Here is a 26868-nt window from a genome sequence, read left to right as displayed (position 1 = left end):
CAAAACATCTATAGACATAAAGGGTAAAACAAAATCATAAAACTCTCATATGAGCGAGTCTATGTTAGCAAATTATATATATATATATATATATATATTTGATTTGGTCTTTGTTTGAGCCCAAAATGATATGGAAGCAACTATTAACACTACCATATCTTCTATTGATAGTTTGACACTACCAACTTTTGTAAAATCTCTTTTTTACCCACTCATCAAATTCCTACACCCTCCTCTTCCCCTCAAAATTTTCATCAAGCCACCCCACCCCTATTTTCTAGCACTCCTGCACACCTCCATCTCCATCCAGATCTAGCATTGTTGCACGCCCCTACCTTGCCCAAATCTGCGCTCATCTCCATCACCATGCCACCACCAAACCCATAGCTAATACACCATCTCTGTCCCAGATTTGAACCTAGTGACCACAACACTAGATGCGCACAGCACCACCACGGTCCAACAATGTCACACCACCGCCTTACCTAGAACCCATGACCCTTGCACACACAACCTCAGCATCTGAGGCTTCATGCGTGTGACTCCCTTGCACCACTATTGTGCCACCGCGCACATCCATCATTGCCATTGATAGCCTTATTGTTCTTGTCTGAGAGGTAGTAATATTTTGCCGCACAAAATTGTTTTCATTGGTGGAGAAAAAAATACAATGAAAATATGATTTTGTTATACACTATACAACGAAAACATGATTGTATTGTATATATATTTTTCCACCACCACTTAATTCAATAGAAACAAGATTCTGCTGTTCAAGTATACAAAGAAATCATGTTCCCATGAAAATGACAATTTTTCAAGATTTTTTTTAATGCACACCTGGGTAGTGCCAATAGCAAATCCAGTAGTGTTAACAGTTGCTCTCAAATGATATTTTAAAGGGGTATTTTCAGGTTTGAATGAAACTGACCGTGGGCTGGAATAGATGTTGGGCCTCATTGCTCCACCATAGTTCCATATAGCTGAATGATGAGACTAGGGTTTTAAACTCATTATATTATATAAACTCCGTCAATCTTTGTGACAAGCCAATTCTTTGTGTAGGTGCTAAATCCCTAGTAAGCCGCCATGGTATGCATATCACCTCTAGTCCCTTGAGTTGCTTAATCCGATCCTTTTCATATCATGCTTAATATTATTGTTTGAACATCTGTTTCTGCAGGTGAAGTACTCAAGGGAGCCTGACAATCCAACCAAGTGTAGGTTTCATTAGTAATCACTTTTTTGTGTTTGTAGAATCGACACTTATTCTCTATACGACGACGTTTATAGTCTCTCTCAATCTGAGCATTTTTTTAATCGTCTTTCAAATGCAGCTTGCAAGGCTAGAGGCGCCGACCTTAGGGTTCATTTTAAGGTACTGAGTCCCGTTACTTTGGTTTTCTGTTTAATTGTTTTTTGTAAGTCGAAAAGTAAATTTCAATTGAACAGCAATACCATCAATGTATAACCAATTGTGGACAACTCACATCAATGTTATAGTTTTTTTTTTTTTTTTTTTTTTTTGCATATGCTTTGTTTCTTGATCGAGTATGGTTTGATTGATCAATGGTTACATGGATTTATACTTAGCAGATCCTGATGAAAAAAGCAGGGGCCTTTTTATCCTGTTTGACCTTGGCCCTAGATAACTTGTTTTGATAAATCACAAAATCTGGTTTATAGAGCTTTTCAAATAATCTAACCAGAGTGGTGGCTTGTGAAAAAAGATCTAGAAACTGAATGGTTTTTTTGAAGCTAATCCAAATGAACCTTGTCATCCCCTTCCCCGTAACTGCATTAATTTTACTTGAGGTTGTCCCTTTTGCTCTAGTTTAACTTAATTTGGATTGAGTGGGAAAACTTTTTCTAAGTAAAAAATGAAGTGGAATAAACCTGATGAAAAAAGCAGGGGCATGTTGCCTGTGTGAGCAGGCCTCTCGTAACCTTCAGGGACATGATAACCATTGTTATTGGGTGAACCTCTGATCTCTGTTTGTGACTGAAAGGTTCAGTAAATGATGGAACACATGGTTTAAAAAACTGATGAAAACTTATCTTAACAAAAGAATGAAGTTGAATAAACCTGATGAAAAAAGCAGGGGCGTGTTGCCTGTGTAAGCATGCCTCTCGTAACCTTCAGGGATATAATAACCATTGTTATTGGGTGAACCTCTGTTCACTATTTATGACTGAAAGGTTCAGTAAATGATGGAACACATAGTGAAATCTGATGAAAACTTTTTTAATAAAAGAACGAAGTTGAATAATCCTGATGAAAAAAGCAGGGGTGTGTTGCCTGTGTGAGCATGCCTCTCGTAACCTTCAGGGATATAATAACCATTGTTATTGGGTGAACCTCTGTTCCCTATTTGTGACTGAAAGGTTCAGTAAATGATGGAACACAGTGAAATCTGATGAAAACTTTTTTAGTAAAAGAATGAAGTTGAATAATCCTCATGAAAAAAGCAGGGGCATGTTGCCTGTGTGAGCATGCCTCTTGTAACCTTCAGGGATATAATAACCATTGTTATTGGGTGAACCTCTGTTCCCTATTTATGACTGAAAGGTTCAGTAAATGATGAAACACATAGTGAGATCCGATGAAAACTTTTTTAGTAAAAGAATAAAGTTGAATAATCCTGATGAAATAAGCAGGGGCAAGTTGCCTGTGTGAGGATGCCTCTCGTAACCTTCAGGGATATAATAATAATTGTTATTGGGTGAACCTCTGTTATCTGTTTGTGACAGAAAGGTTCAGTAAATGACGGAACACAATGCTTTTGTTGCATCATGAATTTGATTCATTCTGAGCTTGATTTTTGATGCCTTCTTTTTGTGTTTTGTTTTTAAAAACAGCAGAAAATTGATGTTTTACCGAATGGAGGCAGTAGTTAATATATATTTCTTCTTTGTGGATGTTTCATTGATGCTAGAACAATGCTATTGAGTTTATTTTATTCTGAGTTATATCATTTTCCTAGACTTGAGACATTACCTTTTAAATTGTACTTACAGAACACTAGGGAAACTGCCTTTGCAATCAGGAAGTTGCCCTTGGTTAAAGCTAAAAGGTACTTGGAAGATGTTCTTGCGCACAAGCAGGCCATTCCATTCAGACGTTTCTGTCGTGGTGTTGGAAGGACAGCTCAAGCAAAGAATAGACACTCTAATGGCCAAGGAAGGTGGCCTGTCAAGTCAGCAAAATTCATCCTTGATTTGCTCAAAAATGCTGAGAGCAATGCTGAAGTATTATATACTCTTTTTTTCCTTTTCCATATGGCTATTTTATGATTTCCAAACTAATTAACTGAAAATTGTTTCTTTTCAGGTGAAAGGTTTGGATGTTGATGCGCTTTACATTTCTCATATCCAAGTCAATCAAGCACAGAAGCAAAGACGCCGAACATACCGAGCCCATGGAAGAATCAATCGTATGTCAAATGTTGAGTTTTTTGTTTTAAGGCTTTTTATCATTTACACGGTTTTATTTATGGAGACTGTTTTTGCAGCTTATATGTCATCTCCGTGCCACATAGAGTTGATATTATCTGAAAAAGAAGAACCTGTGAAGAAGGAGGTATTTGATTCATCTAGTTTTGTTGATCCTCCCCCCCCTTTTTTTTTAATGATTCATTATCTAATTCCTATTCTTTTTTTGGTTTGTAGCCCGAGACTAAGTTAGCAACAAGCAAGAAATCCCAAGCTCTTCGAAGTGGCACTTCATCTTAGTTTTGTTTGTTTGTTTTATTTTTGTTATGGTTTGGTATGAGTTTCATACTATGCTTCAAATTAATGAGTTAATTGAAAACTTAGTATATTTTGATTTCCTTGTTATCCTTCGGATGGATTACTTAACATTAGTTTCAAAAGAAATACTAAATGTTAGAACATAAATCGATGGTTAAGTCGTACTGAATTATTTTTTTGTTTTCTTTCCATAATTCTTTCGAATACCTTTTATTCAAAGTTAATATATTCATAATGAAACTAAATTATTACGTTGAAACTAGCTTATATTTGTTTTTATAGAAACATTCGTTCCTAAATTATTACGTTGAAAATGTTTTTGAATTACAAAATAAAATTATGTTGAAAATGTTTGAATTACAAAAATAGAAACCGAGTCATTTTTTTTCTTGCTTTAAGGATTTCTTGGTATCGGCAGGGTTGATTCATAACGATTTTTTTTATTATCATAATGCATAACGATTTGATTGCCACTTTAGGAGCTCACTCGTGAAGGAAGCTGTCGACTCGTTTTCTTTGAAACTGTTGGCTATTATCCTAATGGTTCATGATGAAAGCTAGCTTATGGTGGAAATTCTAAAATGAATGAATGTTTGATTATTTTTGTTGATTTTTTTTCTCTTGAAAAGAAGTGTGTCTATCTAAAAGCTCTTTTTAACTTTAATAAGAGAAGTGTTCTTTAAAACTGCCCCCCTTTTTTTTTTCATGTAATCCTAAATTGCAGCTTCCTCCCATTCTTTTGTAAAAAGAACCAGTCTTCATGCCCTACTCGTGCCAATATAATTTTTGACATTTTTTTATTTAATTTTGTACTTGTTTATGTTTCATCTCCTGTGTGTATGATAGAATAAAATTCCATAAAATCTAAAGATTTAATAAATTATAAATTATAAATATACAGAATAAAATATAAATTATATCAATTAAAACAACACCAAGGCTAAGGATTTCATATAGAATTTGCATTAGTTTTTATCAAGTACCCCCTTTAAGTTTCTGATTGCAAAAAATTTCCAACTTGGAAGAAGCAATTTCTGCCGTTTTAGAATGAGAACCAAGTGGATATGAACAAGTTCAAGTTTTTTGAATCTGATCCATTTTTAAAATGGATCAACGACACATTGAAATGGAAGCTTCTAACTCTTTATGCTCCTTAGCACACATATTGAAACGGAGAAGTACCGACAAGAGCATGGAAACCACATAAACTATGTTATCCCTGACAAAAAAAAAGCACAAATTCATTAGTACCAGTTTTAGAGACATGAGTATATCTATGACATAGGCAAAGACTCACCATAGTATCAGAACAAAGAGAACATTTTGTTCTCCTTGACTTTGGTCTTCATCTAAATAGAATGAAACCATAGTGTAAAAAATTAACACCAACAATCACACCTATCCTTGTAGCTCTCTTTATAACAATATCCTCTCTTAGCCATCTCGTCTTCACCACAATTGATGGATCTGTCAACTAAACTGCTCTTACTTTTTTTTTCGTGCTTTGAGTGGTGTTGTCAGTACCTTCATCTCGTCTTCTTCATGATTTTTATGGTTTTAGCTTAATCGTTTTTCTCCGGTCAAAATATTTGCAAGTTGCAACATCTCATCCTTTTTCAAGTCCATGCAAAAAACCACAAAACTTTCCATTACTGCCTTTGTTGGTTACTGTTAAGCCTTTCAGAGTAGCAAGAGATATGCTATGTGAGTGTTTGGTTTGTCTCTTCTGCAACTCTTTGATGCTCATGTTGTTAGTGGACACTGAGACTTTGGATTCAGACGTACATTACGGGAGATATGTAAGGAATAGTCTTTTGCTGGCTACAAAGAATCAGTCAAAGGCTTGATAAATTGTATTCCGGTTAACATCGGAAGGTTAAATTTTGATCTTAAAATTTGAGTTTGACATAGAGGAGTGGTAGGAATCTGGCATTACTGATTCTTGTGGATTTCAACGAAACTAATAAAAAAGGTTGAAATGTTAAATCGGAATTTTTTTTATTTGGATGAGATATTAAAAAATGTTGATAAACACCAAGGCTTGATCCTTTCACCCCCTAACCTGTGTGGGCATATCAAGCTCCAATTAGTTGCACCACTGAAGCTGAAAGAATGTTAGAATGTTCTTTGTTTCTTGTGTTTTTTTGTGCGGATAGAAGCATGAAGAAAGGTATGAGTGTTCTTTGTTGTGTTTTGTGTGTGGTGGAGCAACAAATCCATGTTGCTTGTGTTTTCTAATAAATGCGTGGACTGAAAAAAACGTTGTATTATCATGTAAACCTAGTGCTATAGTACAAGACTAAAGAAAATTAAATGAAGTTTCACGCTCAAACAGCGTTACAAATATTTATACAGTTTCTTTTTGCTAGAGAGCAATTTATTTTGACATAGCTGCAAAGTTCGACAGATTGTATATCCCTATCAATCAATCATTGACTCAATATCAGATCAACAGTGAGTTTCGTGATTATACAGTTCCAACAGTTATTGTACTCCTGCAGTTTTGGACGAGGAATCATACTGTGTTTGAAGCAGCCAATCAGAAAGTGTAAAGCTAATAAATGGAATAATGTTTTTGTAAACGTGATAATGTTTAGCGTTTTTGGCGGGTGCTGAGGAGGTGGCATCATAGAGAGCCAGCACTTATTAGTTGGTTATCATGTTTGGCGTTTTTGGTCAGTTGTAATGTTTTTCTTTGGTTGATGAACAAGTGCAGTTTTTGAAAATAAAGATTTTTCTTTGGAGTAATTATTAAATTTTAGTTGTTATTTACATAAAAGAGGCAAGTATAAGAAGTATAAAATGAAATAAATAATAGAGATAGTATTATTCAATTGTAATTGATTTTAATTGAAATGAATTATGTGTAAGTTTTATTCGAAAACAAGAAATTATAAAAATGTAATATAACATTAGAAGGATTTATTCATCGTAATTAATTTTTGGATGATGCATGAAAATATACTATGCCATAAATTTGTTAATATGAATTTTTTTAAAGTCGGCGTTAATATAAAATCACCCACATTGGGATTCCTTCATCTGATCATTGTGGCTTGTGGATTAAGGTGAATGATGGGACTTTTAGACAAACTCCTTCCTATTTTAAGTTCCTTGATCATCCAGAGTTCCAACCAGTCGTTCGTAATGCGTGACATATTGGAGACACTTGGAATGAAAATATTGAAAGACTTATATACTAGGTCCCTTAGGACTTGGTACCGTGACTGTTTTGGAAACATTTTCAAGAAAATGTTGTTGGCCAGACTTCAGGGTATTCAGAAAAACTTATTCTCTAATAATAGTACAGGTTTGATTGCTTTGAGACAAAAACTCTGGAATGATTATATCCAAATCTCTAACCAGGAGGAACTGTATTGGTACCAACTGTCTTGTTCGAATTGGCTGAAGTTGGGGGATAGAAATACCCGGTTTTTTCACCAATCTTTCTTTAACATGAGGAGGAAAAACTAGCATTGGTGCCCTTAAAAATGACGATGATGTTTGGGTCTATGATGAGGACGATATCCCGAATATGGTTATTAACCATTACATCAACCTTTTTGCCTCTGAAAGCCATGATGTTATGATGCTGCAATCATTCCATTCCTTCCCTCCGATTAGGGAAGAAGATCTTTTATTGATAAACAGTGACTTCTTTGTTTAAGAAACTAATCATGCATGCTTTATTTTCTATGGGCAACCTTAAGTCTCCTGGCCCGGATAGATATCATCCTCTATTTTTTAAGTCTCAATGGGAGTATATTGGGGAATCTATTTTTGAGTTAATTTATTCTGAAAGTCAAAGAAGACCCTAAACTTATAGCTTTAGTCAACAAAACCCTCCCCACCTTGGTCCCTAAAGGAGCTGACCCTTAATATATGTAATTTAGACCCATTGCTCTTTGCAATGTGATCTATAAAATTGCCAACCGTGTTAACATTATTCTCCCATACGTGGTAGGGCCCCTTCAAACCAGCTTCATTAAGGGTAGAAATTCGGTTGATAACTTCATTATTCTCCAAGAGCTTGTTCATTCTTCTGAGCATAGAGTTGCCAATTCGGGCTTCATGATTCTCAAGCTTGATTTGCAAAAAGGCTTTCGATAGAATTGAATATTTCCATGTTAATCTGGGAACCTATAATGGGCTTGTGGCTTTAAGATGGCTAGAGAGCTGAATTTGCAGAATGTTCACTTCGAAATGGAGAGCTTCTCCTAACCATTTAGGAAATTTCATGTAGGATATCAAGCAATCCCTCCATTAGGACTCTTGGACCACTCTTCTTACCCATGTCTACCGTGAAGCAAATACAAGTGCTGACTTCTTGGCTGGTTTGGGCCATCAAGGGAACTACTATCCTACAGTTCTGGATTCCATTCCTATTATGTTGAGGATTATCATCGAATGGTTGTGGTGTAATCTTTCGTTTTCTTTCCCCTTTATCCAAAAAATAAAAAAAAACAAATTCATATTATGATAATTTCATTGTTTTTCATCCATAGAGTACAACTATTTTCTAATTACATTTGAAGTTATTTGTGCTGCGAACTTTAATCTAGATTATTGGGTTTGATGGTGGAGTAGTAAGTGGAAAGAATAATTTAATATTTTAGTTAAAAAAAACTGAATTATAGTTAATAAATATTTATAATTTTTTTAAAATTTTTTTATAATAAATTGTTTACAGTTTTGTTGCTTTTCATGTTATCATTAAGGTTTTTAAGTATTGATAAGAAAGATATCAAGACTTAAGTATCTTATTTAACTAGTTGAATTAGGAATTAACAACACTTAGCTATCTTATTTATTTAAGTAACTGAAGTAAACCTTTCTTTGGTAAGACTTAAAATCTAAACCTTTAGTCAAAATAAAGAAAAAGTAAAAGAATACTGAAGTGTTTTTTAACCTTAAATTTATTATTTAAAAAACAAAATAAAAGGGTTGAAATTGTTTTGTGGTATAAAGTCGAGGAGGTTGAATTGAGTACCTCACTTTGCTACACTCTCCGGCGTTCAATCGATTTCACCATCTTCCTCTTCTGTCTCCCCCAAAGGTATCGTCTCATCTCACTTACTTTCTCTTTTGATTTTCCTCCCTTAGCATTCACATCACACACACACACGTGCCAAACCCCATTCACCCGACGACACTTTCTGGGGGTTTTATTTCACTGAACATCCCGATGCTTATACGACTCGTCGTGTTTCTGCAATTGAACTTTATATTCACTTTTTTGTCGCAATTTTCCCTTTTCCCCAAATTTTAAAGCATAACCTAGACCGGGGCTTTCACACAACCCAGGTTACGGCTGTCCCAGATCTGATCTTGAAATTTGTGTTATTACAGAGATAATTTCTTAAATTCTTGATGTTGTGGGAAATTGTAGACAAATGCGGCTAATGTGGCCGAAATTGTGGTCATGCCGATTCCAAAAACCTTGATGTCGCGGTTCTTGATTTTGATTTTTGGCATTGCATTATATGATCTCAATTAACATGTAGGGTTGCTGATGCTGTGTATTTTCCCCTTAATTGTTGTTGATTAGATTAGGATGGATTGGCAAGGGCAAAAGCTGGCGGAGCAACTGATGCAGATAATGCTGCTTGCATTTGCTGTGATTGCATTTGTAGGTGGATATGTCATGGCTTCTTTCCAAATGATGATTCTCATATATGCTGGGGGTGTGGTTTTCACCACCTTGCTCACTGTCCCCAATTGGCCCCTTTTCAATCGCCACCCTCTTACGTGGTTGGATCCAAGTGAGGTGGAAAAGCATCCCAAGCCACTACCATCTGCCAATGTAACTCAAAAGAAGAAACCTGTTAAGAAGTAGGTTTTTTTATTTTTATTTTTTTTTTACATTTTTGGGGACAATATATCTTTGAATTACATGATGCTTTGACAGTAATTTGCTGTTCTTAACCTCTTTCCCCTTCAGTTGATATTACAGTGTACAACCATATTTTTACTCTCTTTTAGATATTGCTTATAGCTGTGTTGTTGTGTTGGTTAGCCATTTTCCTTTTTTCTACCTGATTTCTTGATTTATGATAGGGGAAGAGGAACATTTGGCTGAGTTCTGACCCTTGATGGTTTGTGGTTTTAGTTTTAGTGTACAATTTTGATCATTCTCACAAGGTGATTACCCAAAGGACAAAACTTAAATGCAGTTCTGTAGTGTTTTTGGTGTTGTTTTCTAATCAGAATCAGAGTTTTACCTCAATAATCTGTTTAATGAAGGTTTCCATCAAAGGTCAACATAGTGGTCAAACTCCAATTATGATTGGAAAACAACACCAAAAGCACTTATGAAATTGCATTTAAGTTTTGTCCTAAGCCAAACCAAATGATATCATAAGCCATTCAAGATATAACCTATCTAGATTCATGAATCGATTTTTTGCTTGTTAGGCTTTTGATAGTTGATAGACCTTGTTGATTTGTGGATTCAGCTGGCTCTTCAATTTTAAAGGAATTTACACATTTTGTTTTATGCTAACTTGCACTTTTGGTCTTCGTGTACTTTCTCAATTTCATGAATTTCAATCTTCATTTTTTTTTCTTCACGAATTTGTTCCCTAGCTATTGTGCAATTTTGATCCTTATGTAAACTTAACATCCAATATTTAAAGGAAAGAAATTGTTGAAATTGAGAAAATTGGTGCCCAAAATGCAATTAAGTCTGTTTTAAGATCGGAGGGTGTTCCTGATTGCGATCTTTCGCGTGAAAAAACACCCATTTTGATCTGTCTCGATCCTTAGGGGTTGGCTTGTGGGCCGTATTTATTATGTGTTGGGTTTCAGTTCGAAACCCATATTTTCTGACTCGGCCCAGTTCACAAAGCAGAGAAAAAGAAACACCTTCTGATTTCAGTCATTCTTTGCAACTCTCTTCATCCCCTAGGGTTCACCTTTCAAGCTTTTGGTCCTCTGTTCTTCGTTCGTTGTTTTTGCCCAGGATCTTCCCTTGTTCTTCATCTGAAACTGATACCTCAAGCGCCCTATTCTTCATCTCAAACTTGACGTTTTTCATTTTTTCCTCTAATCTTCATCTGAAACTGAGAGCTTGCTGGGTTCTTCATCTCACTCGTTTCTGCCTTTTGTTCCCCTATTCTTGCATATCGTTTTTCATTCTCCATAAATTATAATTTTAATAATGTGTGCTCGTTTGTCATGTTTTACGGTTTGTGTTTCGCTTCCACAGTGCACATGTTAATATTTTTATGTCTACCTAAAATGACAAAATATCTTTTATCAATTGTGTTCTGGTTCTGACTTCGTGGTTTTGTCTATCATTTTAATGTGGTATTGAAAAGTTTAAATGTAAAAATGTTTTTATCAAGTGCTCATTTTAGTGAGAAAAATAAATATGCCTCTTGAACATTTTGGGCCTTTGGCTGAATAATTAAAATTTTAGCTTGATGCTAATAGAGCTTTCTCTTTGGTTCTTTCTTGGAACCTTGATTTTCATCAAAGAATTTCATTCCCTGTGGTGGATCTACCTTAACGGCTTAACTCGTCATTTCATTTGAATTGTGGTATTATTCTTCCACCTCTAGTCTTGATCTATCTTTTTCTTTTTCCTTTTTATTTTAATGAAGATTTAAGTCATGGTGGTTCTCTTAAATATTATCACGGTGGGTTTGCATCCATCATGCACTCACGCAATTGACACCGTTCTAAGAACAAACATAAGGGAAAATTAGGATGATATAAAGGCACACACGTTAATTTTCCTCTCAATATATTTCGTTCATTCATTAGAATGTCAAGAGTCCTTGAAAGTGACCACATCAAACCTTAATTCAAAGGATTTGGCTGAAGATTAGCTACTCCGGTATATATATATATATATATATATATCCCTTCAACAGATGGAGAACATGTACTATTTTAGTGTGAAGCAACATTTGATTGAAAGTAGTCGTTTTCATTGTAAGGATTTCTTTACATAAAAAAATATTTTATTTTTTCTTACATCTTTTTTAATTAACTAATAAAGAATTTTTTTTAAGTCAAAACAACTGAAAAGTATTTTTTTTCTCTTTCCTTCAACTTTTTCCCATACTATTCCTTTCCTCATTTTTTTAGTTATATCTAGATTGATGAAAGAAAATTAAATAAAGAGAATAATATTATGTTCTATTATTTAAATTATAAAACGAGGATGAAATATAATATATAGAATGAGAACTTTATCACCTTGGAATATTACGATGTGGTTGGAGTCCCTTCAGTCCAATTGGAGGTTGACATCCTCCTTAATCGTTGTGAGGATGAGTTATTTTGTATTGAAAATTGTGTGATCAGTTTTATTAGGAGACAAACCAATTGGGCGACTCATCACCTTGCTAGAACAACTCAATTCCATGTTAGTCACCAAGTTTATGATTAGATTTTCACTTATATTGCAACATACATGATCAATGAAATGACTTTTACTTGAAAAAAAAAATGAGAACTTTAAGAGAAGAATTGGTGCATGGAGGTGCTGGCATTGCAACCCATCTTGGTGGCTCAGGCCATCTTGTTGGCCAAACTACAGGAAGATAAGCTCGACGGCAGTTGTCAGAACTTCCATGCTAGAGTAAACCCACCACCACCGACACCCACCCCACCTCCATTATTATCCCCTCCCCTTCCTTCCTCTTCCATTTCACCTACATGGCTACACCCCCCAAAACCCAGTCTAAGCAAGTGAGCCTTGAAGACATTGCCCTGAAACGCGAAAAAAGGCCTCTGCTATAATTGCAAGGACAAATGAGGTTCTAACCACCGTTGTAAGGCACGGTTCTTTTTGTTGGTAGCGGAAGACAACGACATTCCTCTTGAACCTACCCCTCAGTCCCTCATACTCGACCTTGAACCACCTCCATTACCTAACTCCTCTAACACCGATCATGCTCAGATTAGCTTCAACGCACTCTCCAGCACTTCGGCATCGGAATCCCTCCGCATATATGGTGACGTCAATTAGTCTCGCGTCACAGTATTGATCGACGGAGGCAGTACCAATAACTTCATTCAAACCCGCGTGGCTAAATTCCTGGCCCTTTTGACAACGTTGATGTTGACGTTGGCATTACAAGTCACTGTGTGCAATGGCATAGTCCTCCCCTGTACTCTATTATGCCCCGATACTGTTTTAACCATTCAGGGATACCCGTTCACTTTCGACTAACATGTTCTTCCCATCAGTGGTGTGGATATTTTCCTCGGCTTTCAATGGCTCAAGCAACTGGGTCCCATTGTTACAAACTATGGAGCTTTAACAATGAAATTCATCCATGATGGTGCCTCGATTATGTTACGTGCAGGTGTTCCTTCCCTTCCTGAGGAAGTCTCACCCAACAGGTTAAACGTTTCATTCAAACTCAGTCCGCTTCTGCTTTCTATCATAGAGCCATTACAACCCCACAACCTCCTTCTACACCACCTCCCCTCACCCACCAAATACCGGTCGTTGCTTCCTTGCTTCAGAAATACACGTTCATTTTTCAACCCCCCACTCTCCTCCCACCACCCAGACAAATCACCCACCAAATCCATCTTTTACCAAACACCAATCTCGTGAGCATTCGTCCGTATTGGTACCCTCACTTTCAGAAAGCTGAGATCGAGAAATAGATTGTGGAAATGTTAAACACTTGATTTAATAGATGAAAGTTGCTTGCTTGATATACCTTGGTAAGAATTGCACATGATTTATATTACACCGATATTTAATATTGTGTTCATCTGCTGTATCTAGTAGTAAAAAATATTTGATTAGAAGAAAAGAAAATGATATAGAAAATCCTTGAAATAATATGCGATGAACAATGAAATCGTTGAGGAGGTGCAAATTTTGAATTCAGCAACTCTTAATACTTGACATAATGTAATCCATGAGGAGGTGAAAATGATGATTGCAGAACAGTTACTCCCAGTACTACCGGTACCAGAAATACGTACAAGAACATTGTCTTTCACTCTTACTTACAATGAGGTCTTTTAGTGAACAACAAGAAATAGCTTAGCAGCCCGAGAAGTATTGAAGTGTTACACTAACTTGATTCTTGCTGCTCTCTTGAGCATGCATTAGGATTTATTGCTCAAAGAGTAGAAGACTCTTGGGATGTATTAAAAAAAATGGACGTAATGAATATGAATATATTTTATTTATATTCTCTTTCAACGATGTAGTATTATTTAAGCGTTTCAAACTCTCCTTTTAGCCTATAGTTAATTCATACATGCCTGATTCACATTGGCTTAAAGATCCAAGATGAAGCCATTGTTTCAGATGCAGAGAGATTATGCATAATCCAAAGCAATGTCAAACAAGTGTAGCTCTTCCCCTGCTTTGCCAAAGTGCTACTGATTTTAATTTTCATCATGCATTGCCACATAAATACAAGATTGTCTCTTGCAGTGGTGGAGCTTGACCATAATTTTTGAGGGGGCCAAAATAGTAAAAAATATTCATTTACTAAAATTCAAAATAATATAATTATATAACTTTTTTGTTAAAACATAATTATATAACTCAAAACACAAAAAAGAAGAAGAAAGTAATAAAAATATCAACACATGTTAAACTAATCTAAGAAATAAAAGGTATTTAAATTTAACATAAGAGACAATAAAAAATATACATTATTAACCAAGGATTATGTCTTAAGTTGTGAATCCATTTGCCGATCAAAATACATAATTAAAATTCTAACAAAAATAATAATTAATATTTGTCAATAAAAAATTGACAATACGCATTTTATAGAATAATATCTTAAAACAAGCATTAACATAAATTCATAGAACTTAACAAAATACAATTATTATTATTATTATATTTAAATATATATTATTTAAAGTTTGATTACTTATTTGATTCTTATAATTATATAAATTTTATCTTTTAATTTTTATACTTAAAAATCATCTCTTTTTAATCTTTATGCATAATATTTTTAATCTCTTTTAATTCTCATTATGAGTTTAGACGGAAGGGATTAAAAGGAATAAAAATGATACAAACTAAAAAAGATTAAAAATAACGGGTAAAGATTAAAATACATGATTTTAAGTGTAAGAAATAAGGTAAAATTCTGTATAATTATAAAAATTAAATTTTAATATAATACTATTATATGAAAATTTTTGTTTTTAAGAAAAGTTCTGAGGGCCAATTATCTATGCCTATATAATGTGAATATATGTTCTGAAAAAAAAAATAGGGGACTCTCTTCGTTTGTCAAATAGTTCCAGTGAAAATTATGTGTTATTTGTATATACATAATCAATTATCATGTAAGTATGAGATATAGGTCTTAGAATGTATAATGTGAGAGATCTAACTCAATCCCAAAAACTAGTTCAAGGAGTGAGGGTTGCCCCTCACTTATAAAGTCTAATATGACTTTATTGTTAGCCGATGTAGGATTTGGATTATTTCCAACAATGAGATTGATTTGGAAAGAAACAGGTTGTAGGTTTAAACTAATAAATTACTGACTAATATTTGTTGATACATAAAAAAAACTGTTAGTAAGCAGGCAACATGTCATGTAGATATAGTTCTTGTTTGGACATCTTGTTCAAGCTAGGACTACTGGATTTAAGTTCTTAATTTTCTGGCACAATATTAGCAGGAATTGATTGAAACTTTAGCATGGGCTCATGAAGGCACACCTTTGGCTAATTTGATTCACCGGAGAGATAAATTCCATTGTGCGGGTGAGGTTGATTGGACCAGTCCACTCTTTTGTAAGTTATATATTTACTTATGGAGTCTTCTTAATTGTCTCTACTTCGAGCAAATTTAGTTAGATAAATTTAACGAAATTCTTTTAATTTAATACTTTTTTGGAAATTTAATAGTTTCAAATACATCTAGTAATCGCGAATTAAGCTTTCAAGTGACAAAATAGTTAGACAAAATTGCAAATTTGGTCCTCCAATTTATCTCCAGTTTTGAATTTACTCTCTCACTAATTTAATTCACGAATTGAGTCCTCCTATTTTGTAAAATCGTGTAATGTTGGTTGCTCAGGCCACAATTGAAGTTGACCGTTACAAAAGAATGTTGACGACCACGTGTCACATTCTTATCGGATGATGATTGTCACGTGTCATGTTCTGATTGGTCAATGAAAACAACAATGCATTTCATTTTTCATGGAGTTGACATCCAATCAGAACATGTCACGTGATAGTTATCATCCAATAAGAACTTGATACGTGACAGTCAACGTCACTTGCTAACGGTCAACATCCAATTGTGACGGAAGATCAATATTGCACGATTTTACAAAATAGGAAGACTCAATTCGTGAATTATATTACTGAGGGGATCAAATCTGAAACTGAAGATAAATTAGGGGACTAAAAATACAATTTTGCCAAATAATTATTTACCCTTTACCTCCAACAGCCCATATCTTTTTGGAGTGAACGAGTAACTAAAACAAAAAAAGAAAATACTATTTAAGATTTGAGGTTACGTGAACGTGACCTCCTCCCCAAAGGTGACTAAACATGGCAATAGCTACCCAGTAGGCCCATAACCCATAAATGCAATCATTTTCAGGCCCAAATAAAACCAACAATCCAAATCAAATTTGTCAAAATGCTTGCACGCCAACATCAGGAAATTTCAGTGCGTCAATTCACTTACCAAAAACAAAATAACATTTGTTCGTTCCTCTTGCCGCTATTGCCTTCAATTCAACCATTTGCGTCACAGGCACACATTGGACCGAACAAAAACCATTTGAGCAATTTATATAAATTATAAGTTAAACTAAACTTAACACTTACGAACAGAAACAACAAACACAATTCAGCTTCTCCTCCGAGGAAACGCTGCTGACATGGCGTTCGGGTCTTCCGAGGATGTCTCAGGTGTCAAATTGCTTGTCCTTCTGGCGGTTATGTACGGACTCTTCTCGGCGCTGACATACTCCGTCATCCACATGAAGTTCGTGAAGCCTCTCGGGAATGACGCGCCGCTCGATCGATTCTCTGAAGCCAGAACCGTACAACACGTTCGAATGTTGTCGCAAGAGATCGACGGTCGTCAAGTAAGCCGATTTTTTTTGTTTTTTAATTTGGAAATGTGAAACTTGATCATGGTATTTGCTTTTTTAATTGTATATTGTTTACAATTAGGGATCTTAATTGTGTGACATGATGATGTCAATCGCTTTCGAACAGGTGGAATCTGATAGCTCTTTTTTCATCGCCATCGGTGTTATGAACTGAGAAGTGTTATTCGTACAATAACTTTTAAATATTTTATATAACAATTTTAAGAAGAAAAAAAATAGAACATACACTGACACTTGTCACTGTAAATCCAATTACAAACTAGTATCAAATATGGTAAGTTTACTGATAACTACTTTAAAATAGTTGTCATTGTAAAACCTTAGTCTAACAGTATATACTCGTTAAACTCTTATTTTTATCTCTTTTGTCACATTATTTGTTACATCTCATATTTCTCTCTTAATCACAGATAACATTTCTCTGATGAATCTGACATGATTTTGTGAATTGACTTTTGGTGCATTTATTATTAGGAAGGGCGTCCTGGATTGAAAAAGGCAGCACAATATATTAAGGGTCAGTTGGAAGTAATAAAGGAGCGAGCTAGCTCCAATGTCAGGTTGCAATACTTTATTTTTATTATTATTTGTCACATACTTCTTTTTCTCATTTGCCTTTTTGCCCAATTATTTATTTAACACACACTTTTTAGTGTATGTTTATTTATTTTTTTTCTTTCTCAGAGTCTGATTTTATTTTATTTCCAATATTTTACTGGCAGAATTGAGATTGAGGAGACAACTGTGAGTGGCTCCTTCAATATGTTGTTTTTGGGCCATAACATAGCTTTGGGATACAGAAATCACACTAATATTCTTATGAGGTACCTTGGCAGTTCTATATAATCATTTGTATTGGATTCAGTTATGTTATTGGGATTTATAAATAATATTCTTCAGCAATAGATTACACCCTATACTTCAAGCAATTTTCACATTTCATACACGAACTTCATGTTTTAAGCCTGTAGTTTGTCCATTGCTTACTTTCTAAGGAAAATATCACCACTAAAGATGCAAACTTAATATATGTTAGGGCAATGTATTCCATAATTCAAGTATTATCTAAATTCAACCCATAGTTGATAGGTCACCAGTCACCACTTTGTTATCCAAACTGACCAACAAAGTGATACATTTACTAGGATTCAACTACTGAATTGAGTATAAACCAGACATAAAATAAAGGTATCGATGCCTTGTCAAAGACCAATGCATGCAACTAAATGTCCACAATATAGGAGGGCATTCTGGAGTGGCCAGAACTCATGCTAGAATTGCAGCATAATTTCATTGGAAAGGGATAAGGAAAGATGTTCTGCAATTTGTAAGCAAATGTTTCACATACCAGCAAGCTAAATTTAGTAACATGAAAGCGATAATGTAATTTCAATCTTTTCCAATATCCAATTACATGTAGGAGGACATAGAGGCATGGATTTTTAACTGGCTTACAACTATCAGTCTATCACTACACTAGGATGCACTGTCCTATTAATATTTATCGATCATTTGTCTAAGTAAGGCCACTTTGCAGTCATAATAACTAACTATTCAAGTTTGCTAATTGCAGAACAGTTCATTCACAATGGGCAGTTTATTGAATCATTTTGTTTCTGGTTGTGGCTTATTGAACATTAAAGATATTGTTGTGTTTTTTAGTTGTACCACACTGAGTGCTATCTTACTCTGTTTTTTCTCACACCAGTTTAAATTTTTCTAAGGAATTTATGCATATTCCTCCAGCAAATTCAAAGTTGTATTAGTGTCATTCTGTTTCCCTTCTTACATTTGGTCCACCCTTCCTCCTATTTTCAGTTCCCTGCTGTGATGTTAATTTCTAGCAAAGAAAGACATAATTATGAACACCATACTTGAAGTAAGTTTAGCTCACATGCACTACATGTGTTATAACCTATAACTGGCATTAATCATGAACCAATGTAAAAGTGACACAGAGAATTGAAAGGGCTATTTGAGAAGGGTGAAACTACATGGGAGATAAAGTGTAATTATCCCTTTGTTTGAATTACATCCCTGAAAGTTGGTTAACATTGAAACTGTTAACAAGTGTTTGGTTTTTTAGGTGGGATTTCATGTGACCCTTTTTTAACTGTTTTGTCATAATGTTGAAAAAAATACCTTATAATTATAAATTAGAAGTGTTAAGATGTCTCACACTGACTAGGAATAAGGCTAGAATACTTCTTATAAGGCTTGGGCAATCCTCACCCTTGAGTTGGTTTTTGGTGTGAGCGGAGTTGTCAATAGCAGCATAGCGGCCAAGGGCTGCTATAAGCACTGCCAAAGCATCACACTTCAAAATTTTAAAATAGCAGTCATCCCACTATGTGCTATACTGCTATTGTGTTTTAAGGTCTGCCGCTGCATGCTGCTATCTTTGACTATGGATTTGAGTTAACATGTCCTGCTACATTAGCTAGTAATATGGGCAGAATACTCCTTATAAGGCATAAGCAATCTTCTCCCCTTGACTTAGCTTTTGGGGTTGAGTTAGGCCTAGTTCATTTCTAATAAGAAGTAATAGGATCCAATAAGGTAAATGAGGGTGAGAAGAAAAGGTATTAGATAAGCTTGCTTCTATAATCTGAGATAATCCTATCAATGGGGTCACTTGCTAGTAACTTACAACAACACTGTAAGAATCATACAGTTATCTAATAGTTTTAAAGATAAACAATGCTCAGAGGGTTAATTGAAAAGCAAACAGAGCTTTATATATGTAATGCGAAATTTGAATGAGGTAAATGGGGTGGTGGTAATCTGGATTTAACCTTTTTGCAATAAACAATGTTGTTTTGATGCAATCTGTCTGTCTGTTTACTTTTTAAATTTTTTTTTTTTATTGCAAATGATATTTGTCCTGACACGCACACACGTCGCCCAGAAAAGTGATATATATCTTTTCTTAAATTTAGAGTGGGAGTGAACATAAGGTGGGAACTAACATGACACTCTTAATATAAATTAAGAAGGTTCATTGAAGAAGGGGTTTGCAAAGACTGATAAAAAATTATGTTCTCGTTAGTAGATAATGATATGCAATCTAAAGGTCTTTGAAATATGGACATTTGGATATAATGATTTGTTATTGAACATATTATCCCAAAAGTCAAGACTATAGTGAATCATTATTGTACCTTAAGTGGCTACACATATTTTCAGTACATCATTTAAACAACAAAGTTTGACATATCTGTCTTAGTTTAAGGAATGTTGACTGCATTTCATTTTTATTTTACTATAGGATATCATCTGTGGATTCCAAAGAGACTGATCCATCCGTTTTAGTGAATGGGCATTTTGATAGTCCCCTTGGTTCCCCTGGTGCTGGTGACTGTGGTTCATGTGTTGGTGAGTAGTGGCTACATTTGATGTCGTCTTTGAATTTAAGAGATTATTATATTTGGGAAATCTACCTTGTCACCTTGAGCATTCTAAATCTTATTGTTCATCTGATTTCCCCACTTTTCAGCATCCATGCTGGAAATTGCAAGACTAATTGTCGACTCTGGTTGGGCTCCCTACCGCCCAGTTATTTTCCTTTTTAATGGTGCTGAGGAACTTTTTATGTTGGTAGGATGTTGTCTATGGAAGATGAATGCTTATTCATGAATGGATTTTACCATGATGAAACTAATGAGGTGTTTACTTTTGATGCTTAAGGGTTCACATGGATTCATGAAGATGCACAAATGGCATGACACTATAGGAGCTTTTATAAATGTGGAGGCATCTGGGACTGGAGGGCCTGGTAAATGTGAAGCAAAATTTCTATTATTAGTAGTAGGATAATAAGCTACTCTTCAATATCTCAGCCCATCAACTTATGATGTGTGCTATACAGGACATTTTCACTGAATAATGTTGCTAAAATTAACAGATTTAGTTTGCCAATCTGGACCCAGTTCTTGGCCTTCTAATGTCTATGCAGAAGCAGCAATATACCCTATGGCTAATAGTGCAGCCCAGGTTTTGTTTCTCTTTTAACCTCCCTATATCTATAATACTCTACTGTGTTGCTTAGACATTGTTTTCCCCTTTTGTATTTACTAATTCAAACATGAATTTTCTAATTTAACATGCAGGATGTTTTTCCTGTTATTCCTGGAGATACAGATTACCGAATATTTTCCCAAGACTATGGGAATATTCCTGGGCTTGACATTATCTTTCTACTTGGTGGTTATTTTTACCATACCTCATCTGATACAGTAGAGAGACTATTGTATGTATCCTATGTGCTTGGTTTGGTACAAGATATTTGATTGAAATCGCAAATGTGTTTGATGTATATTACTCTGTCTCAGACCTGGAAGCATTCAAGCACGTGGAGAGAATTTGTTCAGCATAATCAAGACTTTTACTAATTCTGCTAAGCTACAAAACACCTATAAAACAAATTCCAGTGAAATTACAGCTAGCACATTCAACGATGAGCGGGCTGTATTTTTTGATTATTTCTCATGGTTTATGGTATGCACTGAAGTTGGTAGATTCCTGCTTTTGCTAATGATCTGATACTCCTAGCAATATGATCTTCATAATTGGGCCATCTTTCTCTTTGTTGTCTTATATATAAATTATGGATTTTCAGATATTTTATCCTAGATGGGTAGCTAAAATTCTTCACAGTATTCCTGTCTTCTTCTTTCTTGTTATGCCCTTCACGCATGGTAGGACACATTCTTGGTCAGCAGCATTGTGTGATTTTATAAAAGGTAAATTAGTACATGCTTACTTTCATTTACTTCTTTGTAAGATGTTTCTAATTGATCTCCTTGTTAATCACCTTAAATTTTTGCCATAATCTCCATAATCTATATTCTAGGAGATTTTTTTGGCAAGTTATCCTAGAATAATTTAAATATTATTTGTAGACACTTCGAATAATATTTTGTAATTTGTTGGACTTGCAGGATTTTTGTTCCATGCTGTTGGGATTATATTTGCAGTTGTTGTTCCTGTTGCATTTTCTATGCTGAGATTACTGTTCTCTTCTCAGACAATGAATTGGTATGTTCATTTAACGTTAACTTTAGGTTTCTTGTAGTTAGTGACAATTTTTTTTTTGTTTAGCTTTGGTTTCTTGTAGTTAGTGCCAGAATTTTTCTTTCTTAATCAAATTATACAGTGGGAGAACAAAGTATGATTGAGTTGCTCCAAGCATTTGAAAATCTCTTAGTAAAATCTGAAGATTTAGAAATGCCTTTTGTTTTGTGGACATTAAAGTATCTGAGATGTAATAATTTAAAAATTTTAATGCATTTTCTGCAATCATATGTTAACATAATTGATGAAACCCAGGTTTGCTCATCCATACTTGGCTTTCGCGATGTTTATACCTTGTGCACTTGTTGGACTTTTAATTCCAAGAATTATCTGGAGACACTTTCCTCTTTCTCAAGATATTTCCATTGTCAAGATATCAAAAGAGGTATTGCAGCACATATTGAAATGGGTTTAACAAGGCTATTGTGATCCATGTTTCATGGTTTATTTTTTTTTATGAAATGATTCATTAATAAATTTTTACATTATGTAATAGACTTTTTCATAATCAAGATAGAAGACTTTGTTTTGTCAAACTTCTTACCTTAACAACCACTGTTGTGTTTAAATTTGGTTTTTTCCTTTCATTATAAAAAATATTGGCCAAACATTTACTTTACTGTTTGGATCTCAAGCTTTACTTAGCAAATCTTAAGTTGCTTTTGAATAGTACGAGTTTTATATCTTGGTTCTTCTAGTTATCAAATGAAATATATTGTCCGATAGAAAGGCTTAAAACTTTCAACAAACACTGTCTACAAAATTAGCATACCTACGTTGGCTTGTGCTGCCTTCATGCGTGATCTTTATAAATATGATTTTGTGTGGTCTTGTGAATTCGGACATATTCTTCATGAGTGATTCCAATTTGTCTTGTTGCGAGTCTGAACTTACTTTTTGATTTGACACATAAATTGCCAGGCACTATCTGATGAAGCAAGGTTCTGGGGAGCATTTGGGTTCTATGCCGTATTAACTTTGGTGTGCAGATTTAATAAATAGTCATGCACTCACACATGCAAATATATATATATATATATATACACACACACAGCATGATTTAATGTATTCTCTTTAATACTTTTGTGTGGCTAAACAATTTTAGTAAAAGCAGGCTTATCTTGTAGCTGGGTTGAGTGGAGGCTTTGTGACTTTTTTTGTGTGTGCTTCCCTGCTTCCTGCATGGATATCTTTCTGCTTGTCAGTCAAATACTTTGGACAACGGTCACTCAGGTTGGTTGTGAATTCTTATGTAATTGTAATCATTGTATGTACTATTTTGGTACAAATAATTTTGTGTGTCTTGCTTCATATTCGGCCTTACTGCCACTAATGCCATTTGACTCACTTCACATTACAATAGATTTGTCTTGCGTCTTTGCTGTTTTTATATGCACGCTATTATTTAATCTATTTTCTTTTTGCATCTGTTATTCACCTCCATAATTTTTTTTTTACTCTCCAGGTCAACAATGTTTTACATACTACCTCTAGTTCCATGCCTTGCCTATTCTGTTTATTTTGGTGGCATTCTTGCCCAGTTTCTGATAGAGAAGATGGGAATGATGGGTTCTCTTCCACTACCATATGGTTAGTTTATATATACACACTCCAGTAATTAAATATATGCATAGTAGACTGGCCCAGTAATTAAATTAATTTAAACTAGAGTGGTTTTTAAGGCCTGGAATGATAACTGGACCATTGTGACGGAATCACTAAGCTTTATGCTACTGCATTTGAATAAGTACATTTATAAGTTTATTTGCTTAAAATCAAATGAAATGTATGGGATTATCTCGCTTGAGGTTTCCTTTATTGTAACTCATCACTTTGTATAATGCTAGCAATTTCATAAAGGTCAAAATGCTTGTGGTTGACCATAACTTCTTATTGCAGGGCACTATGTTCCCGATGTTATTGTGGCTGCATTAATTGGAATTGTAACTGGTTGGTGCACAGGCCCTCTAATGCCCATATGTGGGCATTGGTTAGCCAGGTCATCCATCTTGCAATTTCTGCTACATCTTAGTGTGTTTGCTTTGGCATTATCATCTCAGTTCTTTCCTTACACTATGTCTGCGCCTAAGAGGATTGTTTTTCAGCATACTTTCCATACTGCAGGTATTGATTATCAGAAATGGCAGTACGGTGGGCAATTATAATTTTCTTGATACTCTCTGAAGTAATGAATTAATCCAGTGTCTATAATTGCTTATATAAGCTCCTCTTATTTGTTTTCTTTTCCATTATCATTGTAGTACCCCAAATATCCCCTTTTTCCCCCTCTTTGATCTAATTTCTAACATTTTTCCTATGGTTTGGCAGGCTCAAGTCAGATTATAGAATCCACCTATGATTTTTCTGTAACTGACTCCAATTCTTTACTATTCCTTTTCAAACATTCACCTAGTGTGGCAAAGGAATTGAATATTACTTCAGAGTTTTCATTTGAATCCACATCATTGTCTAAACGCAATGATTGGATGGTAAGTTGCATGCTGATATAATTATGTGAATCTTTTTCTCACAGGCAGTTTTTCATCTCACTCAAATAAAATGGGAAAGAGTGAAATAATATTTTTGTCCACGTTTGTTTTTATGATTAATTTGGTTGTTCTTTAATTAATGAAGTTCAAGGTTGAGTCAGACTCTTCAGTAGTTGCAAAATTTTAAGTTGGTGATCTACTGTTTATTTGTTCAGTAGTTGCCATATTTGCTTATATTGCATGTATTAACCACTTTTAGATATACTGTTGTTATCATATATATTCATTAGTACAAAAAAAACTGTTTTTTTTATATATATTTATAAGTGTTTATATTCCTAGGACTTGTGAGTTCATGAAATTAACGTGAAGGCATTTTCTCTTTGCAGGCAATTTTTCCAGTTTCTTTTCTCTTCTCAAATAGTCTCAAGTTCCCTGCAAAAAGGGATGATATTTTGAAACAGTATGAATTCTTTCCCAAATTGTCTGTTCAAAATCCATCTTTAAATCCCGAAAAGGGACCCAGAAGAGTTCACTTGGAGCTTTATTTAGGGTGAGTGGATCATGGTACCGGCATAGTTAATCTACAGAGTTAAAAATACAAGTTATGTTGTGATTTCTTGTTTTTCATTCCTTGGCCTAGTGAGGAAATCTTGATTATACTAATTGTTTAGTTGCACAAAACCTTTTTCCATGTTGGTATCATACTATAACAGTCAATGCGTGAGAACTAGTGCAGGGGTAAAAATTGTGATGTTAGTTGGATTCTAGTCTAATTTTTTTCAACTTGGTTGATTCTTAGACAGGTGCTTGTCTCCATAAAGTATTTTATTATTTCAATCATTGTAAATTTTTGTCTATAAAAAAATAACTTTCATCCGACAGTTTTTAGCTGCAATTTGTTTTCAATGGTTTGAAATCTGTTTGACACCACCTTGTGTGATCTGAAAAAAGTTGAAGTAAAATGAAATCTTAAAATACCTAACTTTTTACTTTGTTTTCATGTATAATTATTTTCATTTCAGTTCCTTGGAAGAGGTTTGGGTTGCGGTTCTCAACATCACTGGTCCTTTATCAAGTTGGTCATTTGCAGATAATTTGCTTCCAGGTATGAAAATTGTTTCCTCCACTTAGTTAGGCCCAAACTCAATTCTAAGATAGTATTAAAGTCTATCCCAGTGGTTATTGGTGGTCTTATGAGACCCCCTGTTATTGGGTCATTATTAGATCACCTACAAATGTTCAATCTTATAAATTTCACGCTTCTAATGTCTAATCCTTGGCATGAGGAGGGTATGTTGGAAATTCCATATTGACTAGTATGTGGTCAAAAATAGTGTATATAACTTACCTTATGAGTTAGTTTTTGGGATTCTGTTAAGCTAACTTAGATGCCTAATCCTCAGCATGAGGAGGGTATATTGAAAATCTCATGCGTTAACTTTTAGGGTTGAGTTAAGCTAAACTCAAAATTCTAAGAGGGGTGATTAAATGTTTTCATTGCCTAATGTAGCCTGCATTTGCACAGGAACCGAAACCTATGGTGGTGGTCCACAATCATATATATGCCGTCTCAGTGGACCTAGCGATGGAAATTGGACCTTCTGGTTAGAGGTAAAATTTGATGCTGTATTAAACTTCTCTTTACTATTACAGCGTAATTTTATTTTGTTTGATAATGTCAGGCTAACAGCTCTGAAGCATTAAGAGTGGACCTAGCGGTTTTAGACCAAAAGTTGGTTGATCCAGTAAAGAGATTGAAGAATCTTTTTCCAGACTGGGTTGATGTTGTTGCATATTCTAGTTTTATGTCTAGCTATATCTTCTAATTCTTTATGTAAACGTTCTTAGAAGAAAGAGCAAACATGGTATTTATAGATGCAAAACCAAAACCAAAATTTGATACTAGATCTGGACTGTCACAAATACGTCTTTCCTGAATTTGATTTTTTTTGGGGGAAATTTTTTTAGGAGAAGCTATCCCTATTACAAGGCTGCAGAATGCCAAAGTCATAGGGAATGCTTATAGTTTATCAAAAATAATTAAAAAAAAAATTATTGCTGCCGCTGAAGAGTTAAACCAATGGGTTGCAACAGAAATGCTCTTTTGGTGCTGAACAATAATTGAAAATCAATGTTTCGAAATTCATCCATTCCAATTAACGACAGTTAAGCTTCCTGGTATCTAAGAAGGGTTAACTTCTCAATTAATCTCTTTTGTCTGCGTTTGTTCATCTTAAGTTTGATCCGTTGTGAGTTCAGCAGCATTTGTTGTTCAGTGTAACAGAACCTCTTTATTAGTTATAAACTTCATCGTTGAAGATTGGTGGTTTGGCCTCATTCAAAACTTCTAAGTAGCCGAAAACACTTGTATTAATAGATATTTTGCAGAAAATGGATGTTCATTAGGCCTTTATCTTTTTTCATTTTAATTTACTTTTAAATAATATTGAAATCTCATG

At 34.5% G+C, this 26868-nt stretch overlaps 3 protein-coding genes and 5 non-coding genes across 9 annotated transcripts; all 8 read left to right on the top strand.

The window, feature by feature from the left end:
- The first annotated feature begins 968 nt into the window (after positions 1-968).
- Positions 969-3922, top strand: LOC114412823 (60S ribosomal protein L17-2). Its single transcript, XM_028376888.1, has 7 exons — positions 969-1092; positions 1184-1220; positions 1338-1378; positions 3019-3249; positions 3332-3434; positions 3513-3580; positions 3670-3922. Exons 1-7 carry the CDS (start codon positions 1090-1092, stop codon positions 3730-3732), a joined length of 546 nt encoding a protein of 181 aa, XP_028232689.1. The 5' UTR covers positions 969-1089; the 3' UTR covers positions 3733-3922.
- Positions 1903-2032, top strand: LOC114413896. Its single transcript, XR_003667038.1, has one exon. It is a non-coding gene; the product is annotated as a small nucleolar RNA snoR74 (small nucleolar RNA).
- On the top strand, positions 2093-2222 carry LOC114413892. The gene has a single exon (XR_003667034.1). It is a non-coding gene; the product is annotated as a small nucleolar RNA snoR74 (small nucleolar RNA).
- LOC114413895 lies at positions 2279-2408 on the top strand. Its single transcript, XR_003667037.1, has one exon. It is a non-coding gene; the product is annotated as a small nucleolar RNA snoR74 (small nucleolar RNA).
- Positions 2463-2592, top strand: LOC114413894. The gene has a single exon (XR_003667036.1). It is a non-coding gene; the product is annotated as a small nucleolar RNA snoR74 (small nucleolar RNA).
- Positions 2649-2778, top strand: LOC114413897. Its single transcript, XR_003667039.1, has one exon. It is a non-coding gene; the product is annotated as a small nucleolar RNA snoR74 (small nucleolar RNA).
- A 4752-nt stretch (positions 3923-8674) lies between the features above and the next one.
- On the top strand, positions 8675-9765 carry LOC114412822 (probable signal peptidase complex subunit 1). Of its 2 annotated transcripts, none has more exons than XM_028376886.1 (2): positions 8675-8806; positions 9299-9765. In XM_028376886.1, the coding sequence occupies exon 2, from the start codon at positions 9305-9307 to the stop codon at positions 9584-9586; it is 282 nt and encodes a 93-aa protein (XP_028232687.1). In that variant the 5' UTR covers positions 8675-8806; positions 9299-9304; the 3' UTR covers positions 9587-9765. The 2 variants fall into 2 exon arrangements, with proteins under 2 accessions (XP_028232687.1, XP_028232688.1); XM_028376887.1 differs by having other exon boundaries at positions 8703-8806; positions 9304-9765.
- A 6645-nt stretch (positions 9766-16410) lies between these two features.
- On the top strand, positions 16411-26727 carry LOC114412820 (endoplasmic reticulum metallopeptidase 1). The gene is made up of 21 exons (XM_028376884.1): positions 16411-16817; positions 17319-17404; positions 17567-17668; positions 20113-20219; positions 20341-20441; positions 20532-20619; positions 20749-20837; positions 20954-21093; positions 21176-21341; positions 21463-21586; positions 21785-21881; positions 22173-22302; positions 22839-22898; positions 23032-23150; positions 23383-23507; positions 23817-24041; positions 24246-24406; positions 24796-24959; positions 25432-25514; positions 25935-26020; positions 26092-26727. The coding sequence occupies exons 1-21, from the start codon at positions 16608-16610 to the stop codon at positions 26233-26235; spliced, it is 2607 nt and encodes an 868-aa protein (XP_028232685.1). The 5' UTR covers positions 16411-16607; the 3' UTR covers positions 26236-26727.
- The last annotated feature ends 141 nt before the right edge of the window (positions 26728-26868 follow it).

This window comes from Glycine soja, chromosome 5, assembly GCF_004193775.1.
Source record: "Glycine soja cultivar W05 chromosome 5, ASM419377v2, whole genome shotgun sequence".
NCBI classification, from domain to species: domain Eukaryota; kingdom Viridiplantae; phylum Streptophyta; class Magnoliopsida; order Fabales; family Fabaceae; genus Glycine; species Glycine soja.
The sequence above is the reverse complement of the archived record's forward strand: the minus strand, read 5'-3'. Positions and strand labels throughout refer to the sequence as shown.